Here is a 24,504-nt window from a genome sequence, read left to right on the forward strand (position 1 = left end):
CATTGCGACTTCACCCCACCCCAAGGACGAAGATGAAAAGGAAAAAGAAAAGAGGAAAGAATGATATGAGGAACACCTGTTCCAAGGTAGTTTTGACATCCTGAATTTCAATGAGTAGGGAAGGTACAAGTTTTCTATCTCCGCGGGTCAGGGACCCTAAAACTTTTTTTCCTGCCTAATCATTTAATGGCCAGATCTTTAATGCTGCAAGCACAATCAATTATAACAAAACACCGGAAAGGAAACATGCTCAAGCAAATGATAAACAGTATCCTAAACATGTGCCTTTCAGGAACAAATTCAACATCTTTTTTGTAGTAACCCTACAATTGTAATCATATTGAATAGTTCGTAGCAATTCACACCAAGAAGATCCAGCAGGAACATGCATCCTTACTGAAGAACCCGCACCATCACTTGATTATTGAGACAAAAGCTTCTGTTCTTCGTGAGGAAAGCATGCACTGCCTCAGTTTGTGACGGAAAGTTCACTAACGACAATCTGATGGGATCTGGGAATGCTTGCCTGCAGTGAAATTTAAGAGAGTTGTGTGAGACATGCCCATTAGCAACAAACTTGAAAGGCTTAACATTTGATGCCAATTGCAAATCACTTAAGAGCCAAACCTAATAAACATCTGGATGCTAGAAGCATCGAAATCACAACCAGACAGGAAGCGCTCTACATCCTCTGGAAGTGCATTGCGAGGAAGTCCTTGTAGTAATGCCTGACATAAAAAAAATATTAAAATACCATCAGTTACAGCGTATATCTTGAGTAACTTTGGAGTTCACCAAGCCTCAGTTATCCCTAAACATTTTAAAGCATATAAGCTTGAGTGGGTGATATATGAGAGCAGATACTTAACATGGAATGATGGAATGAACCATACATCAAGAAATTCTAAGAGTAGCAATTTCTAGGAACTAGTTTATGCAATGTTTTCACAATTTATGTTGTGCAAAGTAAGTTTTCAAGCACCCAACTACTTTAATATCTTGATAACCTCGAAAGAAAAAGAGTCATAATTAAAATGTCTCAAATGGATGGGAAATGGCACTAACTCTCATCCAATCTGATTAGGTGAATACACCTACTGAGAAAGAAAAGGGCTGGGGAAGTAGTCCAAGAAAATACTACAAAAATATCTGTTGAGACTTTTTATGTTTGCAGGAAATATTGATGCAGGACCCAAGATCCACACCAAGTGGAAGACCAAGGCCAAGATAAGTCCCTAGGCTTGCTGTCTAGCAGAACATAATTAGTTTATGAGCATTTCATTCTTAGTTTTATTTTCAGCAGTGTAATTTCGATTGGGAAGTGGCAGTTAGTAATTGTGTCCAACTGAAAGTCAAGTGATGTAAACCCAGGTTTAGGGTTAATCTTCAAGATCTTTTAATTTGGAACCAGCCCACAATTAGCGTTTATAGGGCGTTTCGGCTAAGGCAAAGTAGGGGTTTAAGCCTGCTGGGATTGTTACTTCAGACCTGAGTTTATATGAGAATTAGAATTCAGGCTTGAAGGTCAGATCCTAGACCAATAAGGACTTAGGTTTAGAGTTTTGGTTAGGCTAGGGTTGGCTAATACCTTGCTGTTCTGCTGCCCAGATTGATCCGCACTGGAAGTCCTTTCAGTTAGGATGAATTCCCAATTGATCAGACTTTAACAGAATCTAAATTCTGGAAATTTGAATTTTCTGCAAATCTCAAGGTAAAAGATGACTTGCAGAATTTTCAAGCTCACCAAAATACTTCAGATTTGCAGAAACTAAGGTAGGACATGACTCACACGCTTCCCACAATTCTAATGAGGGGAAAAGGGGGTGGAATGGGGCTGGGATTGATGATCTCCTAGAGGAGTAGGACCTGCTGCCGCTGGAAGAAGAAGCTGATGGGGAAGAACTAAAAGGGTTAGCGGAGGTTTGGGAAAGGGCTGAAACTAAAGGGAAGGGGTGGGGAATGACTTGCGATTCTAGGTCTTAACAAGAAGGGAAGGGGGATGGGATGAATGAGTCCTAGTTGGGGTGGGAGCTGAAAACGTGGGAAGAAATAGGAGTTGGGAATGGCTTCTAGGGTTTGGGAAAGGGGCTGAACTTACTTGTATATTTAAGGAACTGCAGAAAACTCTTTGTAGAATGATTGTCTTGGTGATTGAAGGTCTTGAGGTTGAAGAACAGCGCACAAATCCAGCCACAGGTCACCCTCCCAAGGATCCCATGACTTCCCAAGTCTATTTTCTCAAACTCAGTCCATTCAATTCATCTAATTTGAAAAAGAAAAAAGAAAAAAGAAAAAAAAAACACTTGCACTAGAAAGGCTATTTATTGCCTGAAACAAAGGACTCAAACTGGGTTACCCCGGCTGCTAGGGTCCCATCACAACTTAACAAAAAGGTATCTAATTACTACATGATCTCAGCCCTTGGATCTAAGATCTCACTTAAGTCACCTAATACCAATTAGATAACAGAAAAACTGGACCCAAAAGGAAATAAAGTTTCTTAATTTAAGTTATCCTTAAAATAGGACTTTTTAAAAGGAAACAATGCTTTAACACTTTATGACTCTCTTCAAAATAGACTAAACTACTGGTCTTAGGTCTTCAATATAGCTCGATCCAGGGGAACAAATTGACCATTCTACCCCTGGGATGGATTCGGCCTCCCTGACTCCAGTTGGGCTTGGGCCCTTTTTTTTGTATGGGGGGTCCAACCCTGGATACATCATCAAGGAAATGTAATGTCATTTTAGAACTTACTTCAGCCTTTTATTTAAAGTATATTAATTCAGTTTTATTTGTTGTAAAGCCGACCATGACTTGGCTTGCTATGTTGGTATAAGGATTGCTAGTTGCAGTCCTTGTTTGAGTTAGTAATAAGTCCTAATTCCAAGTTCATTTGCAAAGCTATATATACTATATACTACCCTAAAATAAGGATTTACATCCTCTACAATTCCCACCCCTGCAATTCCCTGTAATTTGTATCTGGGATTTTGACACGTGCTAAGAATTGTATCTAATGAATCCTAAAGTTTCTCTCAATTTTGTCTCTCCTCATTTCTTAAGGCTTAATTTAGGGATTTATTAGACTTAATTCCTAATGGGGTTTTAATTCTGACCATTGGATAAATAATTGCCACATGAAACAATCCTAGATTTGAATTACATGGAATTGTAGGGGGTGGAATTGCAAAGGATGTAGATCCCTAAAATAAAACACTGGACAGAGGAGACAGATTGGTTTATATAAACCTCCAAGAGATTGAGTTTACCAAAGATTCTTGGTGAGATCAAGCCACATCCTTCAGGTATCATTTGTTTGCTAGATAAAAAGGGGTAGGAAAAATAAACATGTGAACCCACATGTAGTGGGGTGGGGGAATAGGAAAAGAAAGGAAAGGATTTTGAAAAAACTTGCAAGTGTGGGTCTCACTTCTATTATATCCCTCACTTTCCCACAACGTCCCACTGATGGGACTTTCAAAACTGATAGGATGGAAAAGTGATATGCCATATCAGCAGCAAAGAGGCTTGTCTACTGCTGATATGGCATATTACTTTTTCACCCCCATTGAACCAAACAAACCATGATTTGGATTTCATGGCAAAATTTTCCACCCCTTTTTCTCACCCCAGTTCAAATTCAACAAACAACCAATGCCTCAATGGCTGAACAAACAGTGCTTGAAATGCCATTCCATCTCCTCCACCGCACCACCTACAAGGCTCCCCCATCAAAGTAAGGGCTTGGCTCCTCTCCTTGGAGGGGCTCTCCCAATGAGTTATAGGATTTAACCATGTGGAATATTTTAATCCAAAGGCTAGGGTAAATTCAATGAGTGCCCTTGGATTGGAATATTTACACATGGCAATCTCTCATCACTCATTGGACACTTATTAGGAGATATCCTCCAAGAAAATGATCCAAACCCTTAAAGTAATCTTGCAGACTATACCCCATCCCTCCTTTCACCTTTCATTTCTTTTTTGACACCCCTACAAGCATTCAATCCCTTCTTTCCCTAAAAAATTGAGGACCTACACATCTCCCATACCCTCCAAGATCGAATGGAACTTCATACACAACAGCCCCTTATAGCCCTAATGTTCGATCCAAACCCCAGCCCTTTCTGACTAGTCAATCCCTAGATATCTCAAATCTTGCTTTCAAACACTAATTTTGACCTAAAATTTGATAAACCCTATATCTTTCATTCTAACCATTCAAATTCTCCCAAACTTTGGGAGGATAACCCAACCAGTAAAGCCCATACCCAATCCTAGTTTCATTAAGCCCCTACACTTCTAAGCCTGCCAAACCCACCTCAGGGAATTACCCCATATTGCCTCATTTTGATCCCATACTCAGAAACCTCGTAACTAGGAAACTTCACCTAAACCATCCAATACAGACAAAATGGAACCCAAGCATCTTATCATCTACACTATTAACCACAAAAACCTATAATCACACAACCATTTAAACTCACATCACAAAACCCATCTCATAGGGCCTAACTTAACCTATTCAAAACCATCACAATTTAGCTTTGAAGCTACCCCTGATTAAAGATCATGGATTATTGGCCCCCGTTCAATTACATCACATTGGTATCACTGGTCTAATTCCAGGTCTCAACTCTTCCTTAATTTCTCTTCCATACTAATTAACTAATCACTATTCTGTTTCTCTGCTACCTTAACCTTTTCTCCTCTCTGCAGTTATTCCGCACTAGTGAGATACTTGATCTCCTGAACCTTGGGATCTAAAATCAAACACACCCACCCCCACCCCCCACCCCCGATTTTCTCTTTTTAACCCAATCGTGATATATAACCAGCTCTCAGACCTTAATTCTGACATGCCTGCCAATCACCATTTCAGTCATTACGACAAGTAAGCTGCTGAGCCACAAGTTAGTATGTTGGGTTTAATAGGTTAAAGAGGTAGCAACATAACTCTAAAACTTCGGGTCCATCTGAGACTAATTGTGTGAACGATGGAAACTAACCCTGGTTTCTCCAACTCCCTCTTCTCTTAGCAAAGGTTGAAGACAACTTGTCATATAACTTTTGTTTCTTGTCTCCCAGAATTGGGACTCCTGTTCTGTTATTACTTACTAAAAGCCCATCCCTTTTTCAATTTTATTCCTAATTTGGTCCGTCTTTATTTCCTAATCCCTGTTCTGCCCCTCCCTACTCTTATACCTCAATAGCTCTTTACCATATAATTGCAACACCCTACACACAAGCTTTGAAGGCCCACAAGATGTTGGTGGCAACCCAATGGCCAGGAAAATGACCTTTTCAGTTATATTATAGGGTGGGCCTTTTAATTTATTCATTGATTATCTTTTTTGGAATTAATTGTGATGGGCCTAACTTATAAGACCATATAGTGAAGATAAAGTTAGTGCACTTGATTAGCAGTCAGCTGTTTGAATTAGATTATGATGTTTAGTGATTAAAATTCTGTTTAGAGCTTATTACTTGATTGAGTGTGTTTGATTGATAGATCCTTTTACAAGTCAATTTATAAATTTTCTAAGTTCTTTATATATGTAAGGGGGGAAAAGGGGGGGTTCAATTAGAGTGTTTTGAGTAATGAATGTGAGTTTTCTTTTAACAGTTTTAACACTGCTGAGTACTGCATTGAGAATTATACTGGTAATCCAAACCAGATTCATTCTCCTCTCTTTTCCCACATAATTTCTCTTTTCTTTCACCCGAGAAGATCAATCTCATAGAATAGTCTATCGCCAGAAATGACAACCATCATTAGATATTTAACAAGGATCCTTATCAATCTAGGAGTGTTAACTTTCCTGAACAGAACACAAATATTTTACCAAAAAAGACATGTAAACAATTATTGGCAAGCATTATGTATAAATTCTTGTCCAACAAATATTTTGAGGGTAGAGGATTAATAAAATTTTAGTCAAAAACATGAAGATAAAGTACAATAAAAAATAAAAAGAGCAGAACCATGATCAAGAAACAAATAAAAAAGAAATAGGTAAGCCGATAAGGTTACTCCATTGTGATGGTCGTAGGTTCAAGTCTAGAAATAACCTCCCTACAAAGGCAGGGGAAAGGCTGTATACATCATAACCCTCCCCAGACATAGTAGTGGTGGGAGCCTTGTGCAATGGGTATGTTACCTAATACATGAGCTGCTAAATCTTGTCCCAGACTCCCAGTAGGTTTCATTGCCAACTACAACTACAAATTAACTCTGGTGCTGCAAAAGTATGATACTCACAGAAAAAGGTGACAGTTATCTACTTACAACTTTGCCATCATATGCTGTGAGAAGTTCCCATTGGCTACGATCTGCCTGAAACCAAGACAACAAGTCCATCAGCACATGAAAAGCTTATGCATGATGAAGCTGCCATATTAACAATCAAGCCACAGGAAGTCTTCAGTGGTTGGAATTACCCTATCCAGCCTGTACAGCCTCCCCTTCCTGGTGATCAACCGTATAGCAGAGGTGAAAGCACCCGTTGAAGGAAACTGAACCATCCTGTTTGTCACAAGCAAATAAATGGAAGTCCAGAATAGGCTTTTCTCATACAAGCCATATAATCAAAGACAAAAAAAAAAAAAAAGGGAAGTATCCAAGAAATTTCACATAGTTGCAGCAGATTACCGAAGACAAGAAATAAGTGCAGACTATGCTATCATTTCATTAAGCATCCATTTTCCATACATGTTTTATTCACTATTCTTCAATCTAAACCCAACTCAGGGAAACACATTGATTACCTAACTTGTAAGGATACAGTTGACTCATACACTAAATGATTTATCAAATTCCTTTTGTATTTTTTAATCCATCATACAGTGAAACTAACAGACTATGAATCAGAAATCCACAATTAAAACGCAATGAAAGCTAGGAATGCGATAATTACACGGAACTTGGAATATAAGCCCGGTTGTATTCGAATTTAATATCCTGAGAAGTCAAATTACACCCTTCCAACAGATTGATAATATCGGTCTTCACTGCATTTCTTGGAGAGCCAACAAGTCTTCCAAAGACAGCACCTAGATATCAAAACAAACGTTAAGCATACTCGTAGTAGTCAAAAGTTCAAAATATTCAGATAACTTCAAAATAAAGGAAAATTTTGAAACCCTAGTACAAGTAGAACGTATTGATTCTGGGTAATACCGCTACTTGAGCGCTGAAGAAAGGGATCAATGGAAGGCTCCTCCTTCGGCCCTTCAGTTTCACTGGAGAAATGTCTGGGCGTTTCCCGTAGGATAACCTGAACGCCTTCTTGATTTGGTTTACCATTGCGGAGCAAAGCGCTCAATCTCGTCACATTCCTGCCCAATGAATACATCTTCTACGACCCTCTAGCCGAGATCGAATCAGGAAATGTATTCTCCAAAGTCACTCTCCCTCTCTGTGTTTCTGATGTTCAGGTAACAAGCGAGGCCGACTTCGAGCGTCAAGGCTCGTTCCAGGAGGAGGTCTAGGGCTTTACTGCTTGTCTGTTGGCTTTTGTGGGTATTTGGGCCTTGGGCCCATCATCTTTTCTTAGGAAGAAATTCTATCGGCTGGGCTAGCGTTTAAGGTCGGCCCATTCCTTTCTTTACAAACCCATTTAAGAGACTTTGTGGTAGATTTAACATAAAGTTGGGAGAGGGAGTCCAAGCCCAAAAGCTTTGGCTATACCTGAAGACTGTAGATGATTGTTTGCCACTCACACCATCCCACTATATATTTAAGAGGGAGATCCATCTCTAAACACTGACAAAATGGATTAGAGGTGGGCTCGTTCCCAAACATGTGATCTAGAGGTGTGAGTGGAGCAAAATTCCTCTACCCATGAACCTCCTGAGAAGAAGGTTGTCAACGTTCAAACCTGATTCTGGCTAACTTATAAACCCAAATTCGTATCTTATTAGGCTGGTGCATCTGACATGTTGATGGCTATGGTGCTCAGTGTTGGATGCAACGCCACGTGGGCTCCATTAAATCTCAGTCGCACAAAAGAACATCTGCAAATTATATCAACTCAAGTGAAATAAACCAGATTTTGCTTGATCCAAACTAAACCATTATTTTGTGTGGGTAAGATTTGACGGAGTCTACATGAGATCCATCCAATGTTGGGCACCACAAGCACTACCATGTCAAACGCACCGACCTCCTTGGGTAGGGCATTGATATGGTTGAAAGATAAAGATTTCACTGCCCATCCACCACTAGTCCCCCATCACTGCATAAGCCAAAGCCTTCCAAGTATTAGGATAACTCCAAGTACCCCTTTTCTCAGCCCCACAGAGAAAAGGTATAAAATCAATGTGGGTAGTGCGGTGGGGAAAGCATACCAAAGAAGTGAGGCAAGTTGACTTTCTATCAATTCATCAACCAGCAAAGCTCTTTCAACCAAAAGGGTTCCCTCAGGCCTCAGCCAAGCCATTCAATAATGTATGCTTCATACCTAATTTCATATCAAGCAACAGAGAGAGGTAAAAGACCCTCTTCTAGAAACTACCATGTACATGTCAAAGGCCCAGGAACGTTTACTTCTCATTTCAGATGTGATTCCAGTTCAATTGTAGTCTTCTCTTTGAAGACTACTTGGTATTGTGCATCATGAGTAGTTCTATTTCCAATTCTATATTGCTTTCTCTTACTGCATTACATCTTTCTCTATCAAATTTTTTCAAGATCCCACAATATATCTACCTTCATAGATTAGAATGCCACTGTTAACACTAGGGTCACTGACATTGACAGTATTTGGAGACGCGACCAGAACACAGGGATCCAGATTTGGGTTCAATTTTAGAGATCTCTCCGGGGTCAAAACTCAAATGTGCCCATTAAGGTCATCATCAGATTGAGAAGGGTTTGGTTTGGTTCCGGTTGGGTTCAATTTGGTCATATAGAAACTGGCCCGAAAAGATTCGGTTTCAGTCCGATTTTATTTTGTTTTTTTCCACCCAATCTCTCATGAAGAAAAGAGATTCACAGCAACAACAACAAAAAGAAGTCTTTTCGTAACTAGATGGGGTCGGTTGTATAGATTCTTACCTTTTAACCAGTTCTGTTTGAAACCGTGAAGAGAAGAAGAGAAGAGATGGTCTTAAATAATTTATGGGTTAAGAGAAATTTGGGGACAAAAGTTCAATTTCAAAAGTTTTCATTATTAATGGAAACCTTTTCTCTTTTCTGTTTTGGACACTTGGGCAAAATAGATTAGGGACCATAGGATAGGAAAGGAAAGGAAAGTGAGTGGAGAAGAAGAACTAGACTAGTTCCAAACTTACTGTCTCTGATATCACTTATAAACACTCAAGAGTCAAACACTGCCCATTTCTAGCTTGAGATAGAACTCTGTCATGTCTCTGTAGGTATGTGTGAGCAAGAGAGAGAGACCCAGAAAGAAATAGAGCTTTTAGAGCACATGAAAACAATACAAACCTAACACTATCAGGGATCCTCTGTGGTAGGTCACACTGCAGAGTTATTTGCCTTAAAAGATGGCACATCTAAGACTTGTCTTACTATGTGAATTCTAAGATTAGATCTCAATACTTTTTTGTAATTGTATATATACCATCAAAACCAAAATCTTGAACAGAACCAACATGATCTATTTCAAAGTCTACAAGTCATCAACATCAAAAGGGTCACCATTGACTACCTAATTGAAGAAAAACATTAGGATATGGAATTCTAAAATTTCTTTGCCATTTTCAGAAAACCCATTAGCAGATATTCGCTTCATCTATCATTCAATCTATCTATCAATCCTTATTTCGTATTCAAATGCTTTTGTAAACTAATAATAAGATACCCACTCAGCCACTCTTTAGTGGTGAGACTATATTGGTTGGATCATCCACCTCATTTCGCTATCATTGTAGGCATAATAATGAACTTTCAACTTTTTATTTTCATTTTGAAAAAAATAACAAGTCATTTCTCAATCCAGTCTCCACTTTCTTCTTATACTCTACATAGAGAAATTAATCCATCATTGCCTAGTAAAGTTTATGCATATAGGCATGCATTATTATGAATTGCCTTTCAAAAAAAAATTTAGGAGGTTTGAGTAGTCATTTATTTTAAAATGTTTTATTTAAGCTTTCATCCACTCAGAGGGATTTACCTACTATTCTAAGGTTTATAGGTTCTTGAAGGGTTTTAGTATGGTCCCAAAATGATTTGTCGATATCTTTTTTGGTTGTTCTTTTTCTCGCTCTATGGTAAATGAGGTTTTGTTTGACACGAATGAAAAAAAATCACCTTTTCCCTTTTTAGTTCTTTTTAAGAAAGCATACAAACACAATCTAGACTACAAAAACCAGAATCCAAATGGGTTTCCAACCACACATATTTATTCCTCATCTCTGTGTGTTTTCGTTTTTGTTACGTCCATGAGCGAAGAAGAAAAGCTTTTTCACTATATAGAAGAAGGAAAAAAAAAGATCTCTCGATCAATTGCAAAGAACAGTATTACAAGAACTTTTACCCAAAACCCTAATCGAAAATCTCAATTTCCCAATAATGTAGTAGGCGAAATAAGATACATTATATATAAAACTCCAGTGGTAACAAGTCAATCCATTAGGTTAGGTCGTACAAGCCCTCCGCTTCCACCACAGATCTCTACAAACAGGTCATTCAAGTTGCTCACTAAAATACATCGGTGCGAATCCATCTTTCAAATTGGGTATAAGAAGATATGGGTCATTGTTATGTCTAATAAGAAAATGTTATGTTTTGAGTGACAATTTTCTTTTCTTTTTTTTTAAAGCTATAGACAATTCATGAAAAATCTTTCATGAAGCGATGAAACCAGAATTGTTACCACTATCATTTTATAAACACACTAATTTAAAATAGGTTAGGCTTGCATTAATTTATTAGGTACATATAGCAAACATTGTTGGAGCCCACTGTCACTCATGATTTTGCCTAATAAAATTTTTAAGTCAATTCAAATATGCTTAATCTTACTCTCACTTTTTTTAATTAATGCTCGGTGTTAACTTCTTAGTGTTTGTTTACTTAATGATGAAGTGATGATAATTAAAGATTAATCTTTCTTATTTTACTGTTAGAGTTCACATCATTTCAAAAGTAAAAAGCCATAATCATTCCTAACCCATTCTTTGGTCATATGCTCTTCACATGGCCTATGTTCTAAACGTTATATAAAAGTAAAGAACATGTGTTTTCTTGAAAATTTAAAAAATAAATAGAGAAGATTTTCTACACCGCCAATGGGATACAATAACATTTTCTCTCTTTCTTTCTTTCATGACTTTATTGTTTTATAAGCTCTTTTTTTTTGGGTAGAAGTATTTATAAGCTCATTTCGAACTGTATTTCATTGATGTGTTTCTCTATGTTACTTGTTAAGCAAAATGATAATCTACACATTTTTATAATATTACCTTTTACTTGTATTGACGTCATGAACAACCCCGTAAACTAGAGAATGGAGAATAAAGCAATCACGGGGGAGGCTCACTATCAAACTTCCCTTTCTGTCGTTCTTTGCATTTTTTTCGGGCGGAACGGCATGCAAGGGGTTTAATGAGTATATATCAAGCCTTCCGCCTAATTATTCTTCCAAATCTAGGTGAACCCACTGTTTTAAGATCGTGTTATTCAAGAATGTAGATAAGAACCAACTAAATCTAAACTGAGTGGTATTAGACAGGTAAAAAGAGTCGAACACATGACGATTATTGATTTAGACCAGTACCCATAACAACTCGATTGCCACATAACCGTGTCATTCTGATCATAAAATCCCCGATCTCAGCTTGCTCAAATGACTCATCCAATCATACTATCTTTCACCCTTTTAATTTTTCTTTTTCCTTTTTTTTTGGGGGGGGGGGTGGTGAGGGTATTTTGTAATGGAATTTTTTTTTTCTATTTAAATATTTTGTAAGAAATTTAAATTTGTTCCTCGTAAGGTAAGTTTGTTAATTTAATTCTCACAAAAAATTAAAAAGGAAAGAATAAGACGTGGTGGGGTTGTCTTGTCTTGGGTCCTCCCAGCAAAAAAATCGATATCTTACAAGAAAATATTATTTAATGAAACTAGAAATTTACAGAACCAGAAATGCATATAAGATATATTCATATGTATCTTGGACCACATTGAAAGTGTACCCTAATGTTTTTGACCGAACCAAATAGACAAATTACCCATTAATTTAACCACACATGATACCATGATTTGTAAAATACAGTTTCTTAAAAGGCACTTTTGTCTTTGGTTTGATTAGTGGCTAATGTATGAAAATTTTCTTTGTCATGCATGAGTGTTTCAAAACAATTTCCAAACGGATTGGTATATTACACTTTCTTTACTAAAAAGAGTGATTCTTTATTTTTAGCCGTTATCTTTTGGTGTCATTTCTAATTCCTCTTATCTTTTGGTGTCATTTCTAATTCCTCTTATAAGTTTGTAAGAGAGAGACAGATCATGAATGATACATGGTAATACACAAAATTTTTACTGTAGTTTAAATATGACTATTATTAGTCGACTCTAAGCCAACTCTAAGAATCCATTGACATCCCTCACTTTTTAGGTCATCGCTTCCTTTTTATGTTTTGTTTATGGACGCGAAGACCAAAAAGGTTTAACCTTGGCTAATTTTGTATTTTATCTTTTAGGTAAAAAAAGGAGAGAATATTTACTTTCATTATGTTAAAAAGTGATAGACTTGCAAGTTTATTGGATTTTTAAATTTTTATCATATATTTAAAAACAAACTTTAATTTCAAGTAGTGAATTACATTAGAAAGCATAGTCAAAAATCACACCATTGAAATTCTACAGCATAAGTTCACATGAATATGAGATGTAAAGGTACACAGAAAAGACGGAAGTGTTAGTTTACTCTACAAGCATCATTGAAGGGTCGGTGTAAGCCGTATTTGACATTGTCAGTTCTCAGAAACACACCTATAGAACGTATATTAATAAATCGGCTACTAGGACACCAAGATGCCAGTCAATAAGGAAACGGGGATGAAGAGGAGAGAGATCATTTACGTATCCGTGATGGGTATTACTTTAAAGGGAGCGTTGACGTATACGAGATTATCCACACTCAAAGATATATAAAAGCTACGTATTTGTAATCTGTATAGCATATGTACCTTGGATGCTAAGAGACTCTTTTTTCAATTTCTTTAATATTTTTTTAATTTGATTCTTAAATTTCTATGATTTTTCAAGAAGAAAAAAGCTGTCAATATATGAAGTTGTCCTGTACATTTCTCGTCAAACAAACACAATTATAGAGCAGAAAGTCACTTATCCTCCCGTATCTGATTCGATAACAGTGATGATGATGCCTCTGCAAGAATGGTCCTTTTCAACTTTTTTTTTTTTTTTTTTTTTAAAAGAGTCCTTTTCAACTTAAAAGAAGAAAAATTGAGGTTCGGCTAAAGCCAATGGCTTTCGGCTTACAGCTTAATGGCTTACGGCTAGTGGCTATGCAGAAGGGTCAACGCCTTCTCAAAGAAGACGTCAGTGTCCACGTCATCAACAAGGTAGGCCCTACATCTTCCTCGGCCCATAACATAAGAAGGCTTCGACGCTCAAGGGGTTGATATCTCATATCTCTCTCTTGTTCTCTCTAGCCTCTACTACTACTACTCGTCTTGCTCTTCTACTAATCTGCTTCTGTTAGTAATTAATTCTCAGGTTTGATTAAGCTCTCGCCATGCATGATTATGGTGACATGTTCGCACCCACCTCCACCTCCTCTTCCTCAGCTTCCTCGGACGATTTCTCCGGCCATCCACCATCCACCACAAACACAACATCTTTCCCTGAATTCTTTCCGGCAAAAGCCATTCCTTTTCTTAACACTTCTACTGCTACTACCACTACTGGTAATCCATTACTTGTTGAGGTCATAGCAGCAGCAGCAGCACTAAGCTCAGAGAACAGTGGTTACAGCAGTGATGTTCCGATGGGTTCTGACCCAGGATTCATGCAGAATTACTATTACTCTCAACCACCCAGTTTGATTCAGCGCTGCATGAGCACCCAGTCTCTCCCTAACCCCATTTTTTCATCTCTCCACCATCAATCTCGGAGCCAAAATCTGGAGTTGGACTCTCTTCATATGCTGATGAGGAAGGTCTTTAGCACCGGCGACATACAGGTATGTAGCTTATATACATTAATACAAATTGAAAGTCTCTAGAAGTGACTGATTACACTTACATGTTAGAAGGTTGTGTTTGGTAATCGTTATTGGAATAGATTCTGTGTCTAAAACTCACTAGGAAACAAGAGAATAGAGAAAATTCGGATTTGATGGGTTTTTTTATTACTATGATTAATTGGGTTTCTTTGCCTTGAACCAGACGATTAACATGGTGCAACATCAGAATGGTCATCGATCAGATAGCCCGCTTTCATACGAGAATTGTAACAGCGAAGGGACAAACAAAGTTCGCTGTTACAGCCCTGAAGAAAGGAAAGAGAGAATCGAAAGATATCGTAGCAAAAGAAGCCAAAGGAACTTCAATAAGAAGATCAAGGTTAATTGACTCATCATCATTCTAAATTGTCATTCTACTTCAACTTCTTGTGAACAAGCAAATGTCTCTCTCTCTCTCTCTCTAATGCTTACTTTCCCTGATTCATGTCTCTGATCTAATGGTCTCTCTCTTGTTTCAGTATGCATGTAGGAAGACGTTAGCAGACAGCCGGCCGCGTATTAGGGGCCGGTTCGCGAGGAACGAAGAGATAGGAGAGAGTTTCCAAACTCCATGGCCTCAGATGGCCGGAGAGGAAGATGAAGAGGACGATTTTGCTTGGACTAATTTCCTTAATGCTCTCTCCACTAATTTGATCCCATTAGATCCTTAGACAGAGCAGAAAGACTTATCAGATTTCAAGTGTTTCTTGTCACAAGTTAGTACGTCGAGTTTCTTTTTTCTTTTTTTTCTTTTTGGGTCGCTTATTACAATGAAAGCTGCGAGATCAATTATGTATGAAGACACATCCATGATTCAAACAACTCATATGAAACTATACATTTATAGCTCCCCAACATCTGTCTCTGTGTATGTTTCTGCAATTTCTAAAGACTCAACGAAGCTTCCGAGCATGAACAGACTAAGAAAGTTTCTGCTCTGTAAACAAAGGTCTCCACTGTCAACTATCGTGTAAAGTAACAACCTCTGTGATATAAAATAGAAAGATACTGAGCAAGCAAAGGCAAATCCCAGTCTCTTCAGCTCTTTTAAAAGTGTATGTTTGGCTTTACGGTTCCTGTGAAATAACAATGCTTCAACTACGTTTCTAAATATTATATATTACTATATATATAGCAAATTTAAGCATATAATAATAGGCATAATTGAGCTCTAAATTTGAAAACGAATCTAACTTTATCAGCTAAATACCTTTTAGACAACCCTAGGAGGCAATAGCAGTCTTGATTCTTGTCGGCTCTCAGCACAAGCACCCCACTAAGTGTTTGCCTTCAAAGCTCAAACAGTGCGCACAACAGTCGGTCATGACCGTAAGAGAAAAGAGATGCAATCTTGCAATAACTAATAGAAGCATGTAACAAATTGGTTAAAGATGCTTTGAGTATTAACTCGTTCAAAGATTCACCATTCAACACTACATCACCTATATGATCTTTATATGACTAACCATTCAACACTACATCACCTATATGATCTTCGTATGACTATCTTAAGATCAACAGGAGCAATGGGGCACATATATTCTACTAGAACAGAATTAGAATAACAAGGATATGGCACTATTGGCTAGAGAAGTATAGCTGACATGGAAGTGTTGAAGTGGATGCATAATAAATAACAAAATGGAGAACCAGAAAGAAAGGATCCAAAGAAAGCCAAGCAACTGAAGACCTATTGCTGAAAAAAATAAATAGGAAGCAATCAAGATAATTAGGTAACGTGCAACAAGGACCACCTGCGACATAAACAAGTAATGAAGTACTAAAATTGAAGGCTAACTTTACCCCAAAAGAAAAATTAAAAGCAATGAAAGAGGAACAATGGACAAAGAATGTAAATCTGGATAGTGGGAAATAATTGAAAGTCTAACCTTTTATTGGCTCTTAATCAAACGAAAGGTATTAGTATTAAATTGAGGCACCAATTGTGACTCCCGGCATTATCACTATTAAATTCATGTTACTATTTCAATATTCAATTAAAAAAAAAAAACTGGAGTTTGGTGCTCTGTTTAGGAAATTCCAATCGTCATAAACTCAACGAGGCTCTACCCCAGCAATGTGGATTGTCCTGATCAGACTTTCCCATCCATGTTTTCATGCTTGGCTTCATTCATTAGGCCTACCAGTGCCCCCAAAATGGACAGCACTACTCACCGTTCTGACATGGTTGGTTTGTATCTTATGTGAATATGTTCCAAGGGGTACACAGCAGGGTTACTGGAAGAGTATTATAAGAAAATTGTAAACAGTTTTACAGCTTAAAAAGCAAAAAAACTTGCTCTCTTTGAAGAAGTTATAAAATTCATGTACCTGAAGTCACACGGTCTTGGAATGAATAAAAGATGAGATTGCACACGGTTGTTGGTTGATGGCTGCTGGGACATAGCCAATCCATTTGAACAGGAGTCTAAGAAATTCATAGGCACAACCATATAGTAGGTTGTCTCAGATATGTTCCTCATCGAGTGGAATGGCAAAAATAAGATTAGCTGAAGTAGGCAGAAGTACCAAGATAAAGCATACCAAAAAAATAAGCTAAAAATAACATCGAGACAAACAAGCGAAACTCCCCACCCCCCGCCAACCCAAAAAAAAGAGAGAGGGAGAGGAGATAGAGGGTGAGTGGACCTACTTGATAAATAGCATCATCCATCTGCTCAACAAGCCATTGCCTTTTTTATGCTCCCTATTAGCAAATAATACCAAACGAGAATCTGAGCAGTTATGCAGAAAGGTAACACACAGTTGAAGACTTATTTTGACCAATATACAACTACCTCCCACAGATACATTATGATATCCATTCATACCATTCTTGCCTATGATCTGCCAGGTTGACAGCCAACACAGACTAGTCAACAACAAACTGTGTGGTGCTGATTAATAAAAACAACTTTGTCATTTAATCAAGGTGGTCAACTGAGCTGTGCTCTGCTCCAGTGGAAAGTCTGTTGGCTGGCTAACAAGTTTCGACTCTATTAGCATGATTTAGAGTGGACAAAGTATGCCTAAAGCACAACCAGGCATACTTGATATCAAATTAATTCACCATAGTTGGGTTAAGAATCCGTCGCCCAAGAAGAAGAAATGATGAACAGAAATGAACCTGAAGCAAGTTTTTTTTTTTTTTTTTTGGGGGGGGGGGGGTGAATAAACAATTCATTAACCAAATGAGAGAAAGCGGAAGGGGAAAGAATACAACTGTAGACCCAATGAAAAGAAAATACAGCTCAAACAAATGGCACGAAGCCTTATAAGATAGCTAAAAGCACAATACTAGCACAACTTTAGGCCAAAATGGATCAAAAAACCTAGCCATTAGGCCAACCTAGACCAACACAGTGCCATGTCTATTTGGTGAAAGGGGGCCATTATTGCAACAATCACAGCGGGCATCGCAGCAAGGAGAAACATAGCATCACAGAGGGTATCACAGTTGCAACATCGCAGGATAAACTAAAGTTGCAACAGCAGGGCTGACAACACAAATCAGCAACAGGGCAGATAAAAACAGAGGAGAAGACGCAGCAGGGCAGAAAGCCATATGCAACAGATGGCAGGGATATGTTTCCTTATATGTGTAAAGATCTTTCTCCATGCAGATCAAACGATGGAGGGAGGTGCCAATCTTGCTTCAGATGAGACACTCACAGCACATAGAGTAGCAAGGAAACTGCGGCAGGAAGGTCCCTGATCCAATGGCAATGGTGAGGGGGAGAAAGAGAAGCAGAGAGAAAGAGAAGCAGAGAGAAATCGAGAAAGAGAACGCAAAGGAGACAAAGGGAGGAGGAGTCTAAGGGGAGAAGAAAATGAACAGAGAGGATGAGAGGTAGATGCACGGAGAGGGCGAGAGGAGAAGCAGAGAGAGGGGAGAAAGATGAGGAAGGTTTTTTTAACGTATTTGAGAGGAAAGGAGGAGAAACAGACAGACAGTCGCGTGGGGGGGGGGGGAGGTGGAGAAGCCCAAGTAACAGGGAGGAAGAAAGGAGGAGAACAGACTTATAGAGGCAACCAACCACCAACAGAGAGGGAAGAGAAAGAAATGAGGATTGCCAGCATCCCTCCAACCTCCAGATCTATAGCGTGGAAGACTCTTCATTACTGTTGAGTCTGGTTTCTGGCAGAGAGAGGCAGAGGTGGCAGAAAGGGATGGAGGAGGGGAAGCAGAGAGTGAGGAAGAGAAGGAGAGAAGCAGGAGAGAAGCAGGAGAGAGAGGAGACAGAGACAGAAATATGCAAAGGTGGAGGACCTCGAGAACTTTCGCCCTAAACACTTTTTTATTTTCTCGCTGGCTTGTGTAGAGTGGAAGACTAGTTCTCCTTCCAAATATAGAAAGGAAGATTTTGCTACCTTTGTTCTATCAATCCTGAAGCAAGTTTCACTCAAGCAAATATCAATAAGATACTCCTATCCATACTCAAAAAGAGATACAACTCAAAACTGGTCTGACAAATTACCCACCGTTAAAGGCAAAGGTTTTTTCTAAGCATCCATTGTCAAAATACCATGCCTAACAGCTCCTTATTGAAGAGGAAGGACACAAGGAAGTTCCTCGCAACATGCTCTCAAGTTATGAATTCCTAGTTCTAACTGAAGCTAAGACCCAGATCTTCCAACTAAAAGGTTTCTGCCTCCTCGGCGTTATACCCATCGCTTTCCATCCACTTCCCTAGGAAAAGGTAAAATCAGATGTAAACCCCATACTTGCCTAAAACAGCAATAAAGATGAGGCTTCCAACTATCATTCTCTACACCCCTTCATTTGAAAAAAAAAAAATTATATATATAGTCATTAAGTTACTGACAGACCAATAATTTTGTGTTCATTCTAAGAAAAAAGAGAGGAAAACTGGTGCATGGGGGGTGTACAAGGTGGTTATTGGCAACCTCATCTCCATAAATGTTCTAGGTAAAGTATGGGCAGTGTACATGTAATTAACACCAAAAAAATATCCTTTGGATTTCAAAACAACAAACCAAGATCTACTTCGGTACTTTATAACACTTCTCTACCATTTGTAAATCTTACAGCTACCCATAATCGGTTGCAATTCATCCCAAAACCTACTCTTATGACCCTAATTTACAGGACAATCTACATCTGTCCTACAGAATAAGGAAGCCAAGAATTGACTATGAAACTCTATTACTATAATAATCTGACAGAGTCCAAAGGTACAATGGGTTATCACATAGAAGGAACTATGGCAGTCTGAATCTAAGATTGTACCTAACCTGGCTATATGTTGGTAGTGTGTCTAGAACTAAAGACCTCAGTTGCTATAACTCGAAGCAATATCATTTCATCAGCTCTCGAAATGGATGGTGTTTTCATTTAGAATAATTTCTCAGAGATCCCATCCCATTGAAACGACACTCAAGAAGAGCTCAAATGGAGATCATCAAAAAGTACTTACTCCAGATGTAGATGAGGGCAGAGTTTGCAAAGTTGCAAAAGAATGTGATAGATTAAAAGCATAAGACCGGGAGCCAGCAATTCATAAAAAGGAAAACGAAACTTCACATCCGCGTTCTCTAAATCAAATCAGAACTTCCACGCTGGTAATTATAGAGGTTACATAGATCAAGATTGGTCCCCAGATACGTAAATAGTTAATGAGAAAGCTTATTCAAACTCCCAACAGGTAAAGTTAAGATCATGATAAGAGATTATGTCCCAATCATGAAACCAGAGATTAGATTCATCTGTAATATTGATCCCCATCAGCATAAACTATATGAGGTATCCCTCAAAACGATCCAATAATTTTCTCTGTTAGGCACTGGGTATTCAAACTGTTCTAGCAATCAATATGAAACATCATCAGCTATTTCCATATACTTGTATTAATCAACTAGAATGGTTGATGGTACAAAAAGAATCCTTACACCATTTTCATCTTTTTTTCAGTTTCCCATATTTCTTCTTAAAAATTACAGGCTTCAACATGCGCTTGAGAGGAAATGGGAAGGCTTGATGATGTACCCTTTGGGATCTACTTTTACCTGCAGATAAAAGAACCAAGAATACTAAGCATAGCCTTCAAGCAAAGTGGAAACTTTTAAGTGTGAAATAACAAATAAGCAAAGCCAACACTTTACTCTCTCTTTTTTCTTTTTCTTTTTTTCTTTTTTTTCTTTTTCTTTTTTTTTTTGGGTTGGGGGGGGTGGTAAAAAGATTAAATTCACGGAAGAAAGTGAACTTAAAACCTATGAAATATGTTTTCAACCAACAAAACTTCCCCCAAATCAACAGGGGTTGCAAGATAATTTTCAATCCCAAACTAATCTCTTACCTCTTCTTAATCCGTCCAGCGTCAAGTGGTTGGTGCCAATAGAACATTCTTCCTTTTGCTTTTCCAATTCAACTAAACCTTCCTCATGTGACTGATCATCTGCAACCCGGAGTACATCCCGATGCATTCCACAAGAAGGTGCCACAAGTTGCATCGCATCTCCAATTAGATGCACTGCATTCCTACATTCCTCACAAGGTTCCTCATCTGCAATATCTCTGGGCAAAGGGGCATCACATGCAACAGAAACAGATCCTTTCTGCTCCTCAATATCTCTCTCGGATAAGTTTTCATTTGTTGCAACATCTGGTTCACCCAAAACTACAGATTCAGGCCTTTCAGAATCTTCATCATACATACGATTTCGGTTACCAGTGGAATCTTCCATCACATCAATGAGTGATATGAGGTCACCTTCTGTAGAAGCAAGACAATCTTTTGGTGGAAAAACTTTAGACTCTGAATAAAATGCGGTTGAATGCTCAATGCCCCCGGTAGCATCATGCATCACTTTTTCATGTGATAGCCCAGGAACCGTCTCATGGTTAACGATACACTCTTGAGATGATGAAAGGGATGTTGCTCCAACTGCTACTGGAACTACATCTGACCCTCCCAAAACATTAGCCACTTCACTCAAATCTCTTAAGGATTCAATTTCCATGTCATCAGAGAAAGGTTCCAATTTTTCATTTGTTGAGGAATCTAAACGATCTTCAGAACCAGAGACTCGATGATTTGATGGCATGATAGTTAGTGTTGTATGAGGAACTTCAAAAGGTACAACTGAATCCTTGGAGTTCTCATTAGCAACATCTGACCCCCCATATTCCTTGACATTGGATGACAGCTTCGCACTCTTATCTGTTGGTGTGTGCAACTCTACACCACTGCCAGACACCAAGTTCTTCAACTGCATATCGTTTGTTATTGGGAAAAAATCAATGGCTTTTGAAGTTTTTGGAGCTACAGTAGATGCAGAAAAGAACTTTGTAATTTCATCCACAACTAGATCACCCTCACCACTAGAGATGTCATCCCAGTTGTGGCAGTCTACAAACCAATGCTCTTTGGAGTTCAATGGCTTATCAGGTGATATTCTTTCAATTTTTATTGCCTCCTTGAACCATTGTTTTTTCTTCAAGGCATTAGCTACTAGGGCCCTGCAAGAAATTAAAAAACCACAAAGACTCATTGAGCTACCTGGATTATAACAGTTAGATACACAAGGCTGTAAGTTAACGCACCTGCAGTTCTTAGAAATTGCTTCCTTTGCTCGTTCCATTGAGAGGCCCAGCAATGTGGATAAATTTGCAACATCATATGGTCCTCTTAGTTCATTTACAGTAAGAGCAGCACTTGAGACAATAAGATTTTTTCCTCGTGTCCAATCAACTAGTAACTGAAATATCATAATATTGCAGCATTAAGTTGATGATCCGGAAAAAAATAGGCTTTTGTATCATTTTTTTTAGTCTGCACACCATTCAATTTGTTACCATGGATTGATTCAGAACAATATTGATTCTCTAAGGGCCTGTTTGGTTACACGAGTCTAAAGATTTCAAATATCTAGAGATTTCAAATCTATAGACTTCAAATCTATGGAGTCATAATTTATAAAATTAAGTGTTTGGTTGTGGAATGAAATCTGTGGATTCATCCTAAAAAAATATTTGATCGACGTTGATTTTTGTGAATGTGCAAATGTATAGCTTTTTTGAAATCTCTGGATTTCACCCCTTACCCATAAATCTATAGATTCACGTTTTTAGTGTAAAAAGGTGAATCTATAGAATTCATGAATCTAAAGATTTTTACAACCAAACGGGTATAATTCTCAGATTCATGAATCCAAAGATTTGAAATCTCTAGATTTATGTAACCAAACAGGCCCTAAAGTTTGGAACAATCACATTTGAGTTCATTATCAGAATGAGAGCCCGTCATAACACAGGCAAGGGAATGGCCTATTTGTTGGAAAGGAACTACTAAGAATCATGCGATGGAGTTTTAATTTTCAGTGTGAAGGGAAATTATTATTCCAATATGGCCACACAACAAATTCAGTACAAAACATTTACTAGGCATGTAGCGACAATCGGAAAAGTGGGTGAATGTTGGCTGATGTAGCCTAATTGCCACATCAACATAACATGCTACATACTAAGTGGATTTAGTTTCCTATCTACATAAGGTAACTGCTTGATCATAGGTAGTTTACCCAGAGATTAACAAGTGATGTTCAAACTCTATCAAGTCTGGCAGGTAATTGCCATCTTGCGTTATAAATGAGTATGAGGTAAAGAATTAGAAGACAGCTCTCTTTGTGCCATTGTTGGATCTTGAGGAGCACTTTACAGGAAAAGAAGGGAAGAAGACTCCATGCGAAAATAGAAGCAACGTTGATCAGAACCGTGGTAGCACAGTCATCCATGTTATTGACTTATTGTGACCTTCTAGAGGTAAGTGGATTCTTCTCTGTGTTTTAATAATGTTACCAAGCATCCATCAACATTAAACAACAAGGAAGAACCCACTTCCCAAAAACATGCTGCTTACAGATTTAATTAAAGTTTTTCTTCTTCTCTGGTGAAGAGCCCCTTACAATTAAACTAATTGCCACAGATCTAACTCTTTGTTCTCAATTGAATTACAGTGCACGATGGCAAAACACCGAATTGATGATTTAGACCCCCCCCCTGTTCTATATCCTTGGTGACTACCTACTGTGAAGGAAACTCACCAAGACATGCATCCTCTTATGTGAAGTGATAATTGGGCCCAATCAGCCAACAGGAACATTATGCTTAAATGTACGATACGATGATTATAGTTGACAACATGTAAGCAATGGCGTAAAAAGCATTGCCACTTCTAAACCCAATATAACAACCAGCGCGGCAGCTCCTTTATATATTCACTGCAAGCAAACTGACCATGTTGGTTGAGAAAAAATGGGTTTGAATATGAATGTTAATACCTTAGCATTTGAAATCAACTGCCTCCTCGCTTGAACATCGGAGATAAGATGCGAATAAACAATCTCAAAATATATCCCACGCTGCACAAGGAAACGAAATTAAGAACAGAAAGTTATCTAAAAGTCCCAATCAATTATGTTGCTTTACACTCATTCATTCTTCAAATAAATAAATAGGAGGGTAAAAATTATGAACAGAGACCTCCATTGCAGCTTTGACAAGTGGAAGCTTCAAACGAAAAGGTAGCTTCTGGGAGAAATCTATGGCAATAATATCCACCTTGTACAACCCAATCAAAATCCCGCAAAGTTAGTATAGATTACCTTAACAAACATTGATTCAATAAATAAAATCGATCGAACTCTGAATCACCGGCTTCACAGCACAAACCTCAGAAACATTACAGGCGCGTTCAAAGGCAAGCTGATTCAAGGGGCGAACTGCAACTAAATCATAGGATTTGAGCACTGGATTGCCAGAATTCAAAGCGTCGGCCTGGCGAGGGTTGTCCACGGCAACGGTCAAACGCGTGTACTGACGAAAGGGAGAATTCAAGGGAACACCTAAAAGCTCTCTCTGAAACTTAACGGAAGCGGAGAAAGAAGGAGCTGCTTTGAGGAGGGAAGAGAGAGGGAAAAGAGAGATGGTGCAGCGATCTGCGTCGGACATGATTCCCGACATAGAACGATTGTAAGCGATTCCAGTGTAACCCATCTCCATGGCTTTCACTACAAATTTCAATCTCGCATTCTTCTTGCTGCTCTTATCAGTGACTGATTTCTCTGATCCACCTCCTTCCAAGTACGGCACATTGAAATCGAAGAAACCCATCTCGAATTCGTCACTGTGAGAGACAGATTGAGAGGGATGGAGGGAAGCGGGGGAAACCAGGGCGAACCGTGGTAAGGCGGGGATTGAAGAGCATGGGTTTTTGCCGCCCTAAGCTCTTTTGAAGATCCAGCTCGCTAAGCTCCTTTTACCGC

General features: G+C 38.4%; 3 protein-coding genes across 4 annotated transcripts; 1 reads left to right on the forward strand and 2 right to left on the reverse strand.

Annotated features, from left to right (window-relative positions):
- Positions 1 to 236: 236 nt before the first annotated feature.
- On the reverse strand, positions 237 to 7,499 carry LOC149027107 (Ribosomal protein S24e family protein). The gene is made up of 6 exons (XM_089159256.1): positions 7,184 to 7,499; positions 6,921 to 7,056; positions 6,445 to 6,529; positions 6,293 to 6,340; positions 628 to 728; positions 237 to 526 (listed from the first exon to the last, which is right to left on the reverse strand). The coding sequence occupies exons 1-6, from the start codon at positions 7,356 to 7,358 to the stop codon at positions 394 to 396; spliced, it is 678 nt and encodes a 225-aa protein (XP_089015382.1). The 5' UTR covers positions 7,359 to 7,499; the 3' UTR covers positions 237 to 393.
- Positions 7,500 to 13,636: 6,137 nt separating this feature from the next.
- LOC149027108 (uncharacterized) lies at positions 13,637 to 14,984 on the forward strand. The gene is made up of 3 exons (XM_089159281.1): positions 13,637 to 14,178; positions 14,384 to 14,560; positions 14,700 to 14,984. Exons 1-3 carry the CDS (start codon positions 13,732 to 13,734, stop codon positions 14,889 to 14,891), a joined length of 816 nt encoding a protein of 271 aa, XP_089015407.1. The 5' UTR covers positions 13,637 to 13,731; the 3' UTR covers positions 14,892 to 14,984.
- Positions 14,985 to 15,170: 186 nt separating this feature from the next.
- On the reverse strand, positions 15,171 to 24,492 carry GAF1 (Polymerase/histidinol phosphatase-like protein). 2 transcript variants are annotated; one of them, XR_016174032.1, is made up of 9 exons: positions 23,912 to 24,492; positions 23,723 to 23,800; positions 23,521 to 23,601; positions 21,785 to 21,939; positions 20,538 to 21,700; positions 20,131 to 20,247; positions 16,552 to 16,927; positions 15,431 to 15,508; positions 15,171 to 15,296 (listed from the first exon to the last, which is right to left on the reverse strand). XR_016174032.1 is itself a non-coding variant. In XM_089159271.1 (6 exons), exons 1-6 carry the CDS (start codon positions 24,350 to 24,352, stop codon positions 20,138 to 20,140), a joined length of 2,028 nt encoding a protein of 675 aa, XP_089015397.1. In that variant the 5' UTR covers positions 24,353 to 24,492; the 3' UTR covers positions 19,105 to 20,137. The 2 variants fall into 2 exon arrangements, 1 of the variants encoding a protein (XP_089015397.1); XM_089159271.1 differs by lacking the exons at positions 15,171 to 15,296; positions 15,431 to 15,508; positions 16,552 to 16,927 and having other exon boundaries at positions 19,105 to 20,247.
- Between the last annotated feature and the right edge of the window lie 12 nt (positions 24,493 to 24,504).

This window comes from Hakea prostrata, chromosome 1 (genome assembly GCF_041222555.1).
Source record: "Hakea prostrata isolate BN-2017 chromosome 1, UWA_Hpros_2, whole genome shotgun sequence".
In the NCBI taxonomy this organism is placed as follows: Eukaryota; Viridiplantae; Streptophyta; class Magnoliopsida; order Proteales; family Proteaceae; genus Hakea; species Hakea prostrata.